Source organism: Arachis duranensis, chromosome 1 (genome assembly GCF_000817695.3).
Source record: "Arachis duranensis cultivar V14167 chromosome 1, aradu.V14167.gnm2.J7QH, whole genome shotgun sequence".
Taxonomy (NCBI): Eukaryota; Viridiplantae; Streptophyta; class Magnoliopsida; order Fabales; family Fabaceae; genus Arachis; species Arachis duranensis.
This window is the reverse complement of record NC_029772.3, coordinates 101,567,032-101,569,720: the sequence shown is the minus strand read 5'-3', so window position 1 is coordinate 101,569,720 and position 2,689 is coordinate 101,567,032. Positions and strand designations below refer to the sequence as shown.

General features: G+C 42.9%; 1 protein-coding gene across 1 annotated transcript; it reads right to left on the bottom strand.

Annotated features, from left to right (window-relative positions):
- Positions 1-890: 890 nt before the first annotated feature.
- On the bottom strand, positions 891-2,440 carry LOC110276698 (protein FAR1-RELATED SEQUENCE 5-like). The gene is made up of 3 exons (XM_021133704.2): positions 1,752-2,440; positions 1,257-1,657; positions 891-1,159 (listed from the first exon to the last, which is right to left on the bottom strand). Exons 1-3 carry the CDS (start codon positions 2,438-2,440, stop codon positions 891-893), a joined length of 1,359 nt encoding a protein of 452 aa, XP_020989363.1.
- Between the last annotated feature and the right edge of the window lie 249 nt (positions 2,441-2,689).

Here is a 2,689-nt window from a genome sequence, read left to right as displayed (position 1 = left end):
TGCTAAAGGAGCTTAACAAAGACATGAAGCCACCAACTTGTTCGGGATCAGTCTGGCCTACAACACCACCGAATCTTACATCTTGAGTTGGCTCAGGACAAACCACATGGTTAACAAAACAAAAGGTCAACAGTTAAAATCTTCCATAGTACAATACCAAATAAAGATGCTGGGTCGAGGTTGATACACCCATTTACCGGGGGGTCATGCTTGTTTCTCCTCCTAGCAGATTTTTTAAATGACTTCTCCAGGGCAGCGCCGAGCCTCTTACTCTTTGGCCGGCCCTTTGTGTTGACCTTTGATGGGGCTTGGATGTCCATCACAGCGGCAACATTCGAACTTTTTGAGCCAATATTGTTGTAGGAGTCCGTCACACTCTCGGACCTCTTCTTGGCACGATGAGCAGTCAGCTTAGCTCTTGTTTCTTCTAGAGCAGCATGAAGCAAGGCTGTTTTTTCATCGTCGTTTACAAAATCCTGAGCAATGTTGTAGAAGTGTGCACATAGTCCCCTGAATGCAACATGACTCTCATCCGACCGACTGACGTCGTGACTACTCTTGACATAAGTATGCTTGCGCTTTATGTTCTTGCTCCAACGAGGGAGTACATATCGAGTAGGTACTTTATACACCTTGTAAGAATGGAAGACTTCAAGACAATGACAGCATAACACTCCTGAACTCTCAAATAGATTGCACTCACCACGAACCTCCTGTGTGGATCGATCGAAGTGGACGTCGTACGGAACACAAAGAATAGTATCATTCACTAGTTTTTCCTCTTCAACCTTCATACATACCACTGGCCCCTCTTCAACAACAACAAAGACCCTACAGTTAGCCTTCTTGACAAACTCAATTTGAACATCCCTAAACATGCAGGTAGTGTACTACTGCTGAAAGTGTCTCTCCATAGGTGAGCTCGTTGCACAAGGGATAACCCCTCTCGAGTCTGCTGCATCATCCTCCAATTCTCTTTGCTCCTTAATTCCAAGCACATTGTCATATTCGTGAACAAATTGGACCAAGCTAGTCCGACTGTGTAAGAAATTTTCGTAGAATGAGTGCATGCTCTCACTCCTTTGCGTGCTCTTCATGGCAGCCCAAAATTCACCCTTGAAGAATATTGGGACCCACATGCGTCGATCATCAAAGAGGTCTACATAAAGAAAAATAAATTTCTTATTAAATCATATAAAGCCACCTACCAAAAATATTTCAATAAATGAGAAAAAAATAATTGTACACTAACAGACCTGACAGCCATGTGTTGTTATGTAAGTTGTGCTCGTCTATGAATTCATACCAGTTATCCTCAAATGACTTCTCGGTTCGAGAGTTCCACACAATATCATTGAATTCATCATACAACTCTCTGTACCGGCGATAACCTCCAAGCTTGTGCGGTAACTTCTTCGTAATGTGCCAGATGCACCAATAGTGGCGTGTATCGGGTAACACATTTTTTATTGCCTGAAAAATGGATTTGCATTGATCGATGATGATCCGCTCTGGAGCAGTTCCCATGCACTTGACCCATTGGCGGAGAACCCACTCATAACTTGGGATTTCCTCATTTCCAAGAAGAGCACAACCAAGGATGGTCGACTTACCATGGTGGTTGACACCAACGAACGACGCAAACGGTAATCCATGCCTACATGAAAAAACAGCGACAAAAACAAATATCAGTCACGACCAAACTAGGGGAAAAAATGAATAAAACTAACCCCATATTAATTGCTCCATACTTGTTTGTGCTGTATGTGCTATCAAGTGACACAACATCTCCATAATATTCGTACGACGCCCTACACCTTGCATCTACCCATACTGCACTCTGAAATTTACACTCATCGTCCAAATTTACCGCGTAGAAGAAGTTTGGATTGATGTCCTTCATTCTCATGAAATAGTTCATCATCTCTCTGACATCGATGTTGACGTTGCTAGTTCGAAGCCTAGCTGTAATATAGTTTCGTAAATCCTTTTTCGAGTATCCCAGGTTAGATGGGCCCCCAGACTCATTTGCCAAAGCTAGGAAAGTCTTGTTTGGTCGAATTCCAGCCTCATCATTATCCTCGATCACGCACTTCGCATGCATGGTCAGCTTCCTATACTCATGGTAGTGCATCGCCTTTCTCGCTGAACATGGGTGCGAGTGACTCAGCTCCACCTTGAAGAAAAACCAGTCTTGCGTCTCCTTGTCAAACTTCACGTAGATCCTTGCCTTGCACCCAGCGGCTGAGATCCTGTTCTTTCGCGTTGACGCTTTGACACGTGACACACGGAACCCATCCCTATTACAGTGAATAGCTTGGTTAATGGGTAGATTTGTGATCTTATCACAGGTTGTCATTCGTATCTTAGTAGCAAACCCGACGTTCTTTGCGTATGTCACATAGAGTTCATGAGCCATTTCCAATTGCTCAAACCGCATTCCAACACATGGTATTTAATCTTCCCGAAGGCCATCGTGATCCGGTACCTAAGTATCAAATTTATTATAAAAAAACAAGAAAAAAAAACAAAACAAAACCATTAAAGTTTAAAACAACCATGTGGTTCAGGACAACCAAAAATTAAACTTGAGACCAAACCTGGTGACCATGATCCATGACTTCACTTCCAACCTGTGAAAGATCCAAAAGCCGCATGTCCTATAATCGCAAAATAAACGAACAAAATG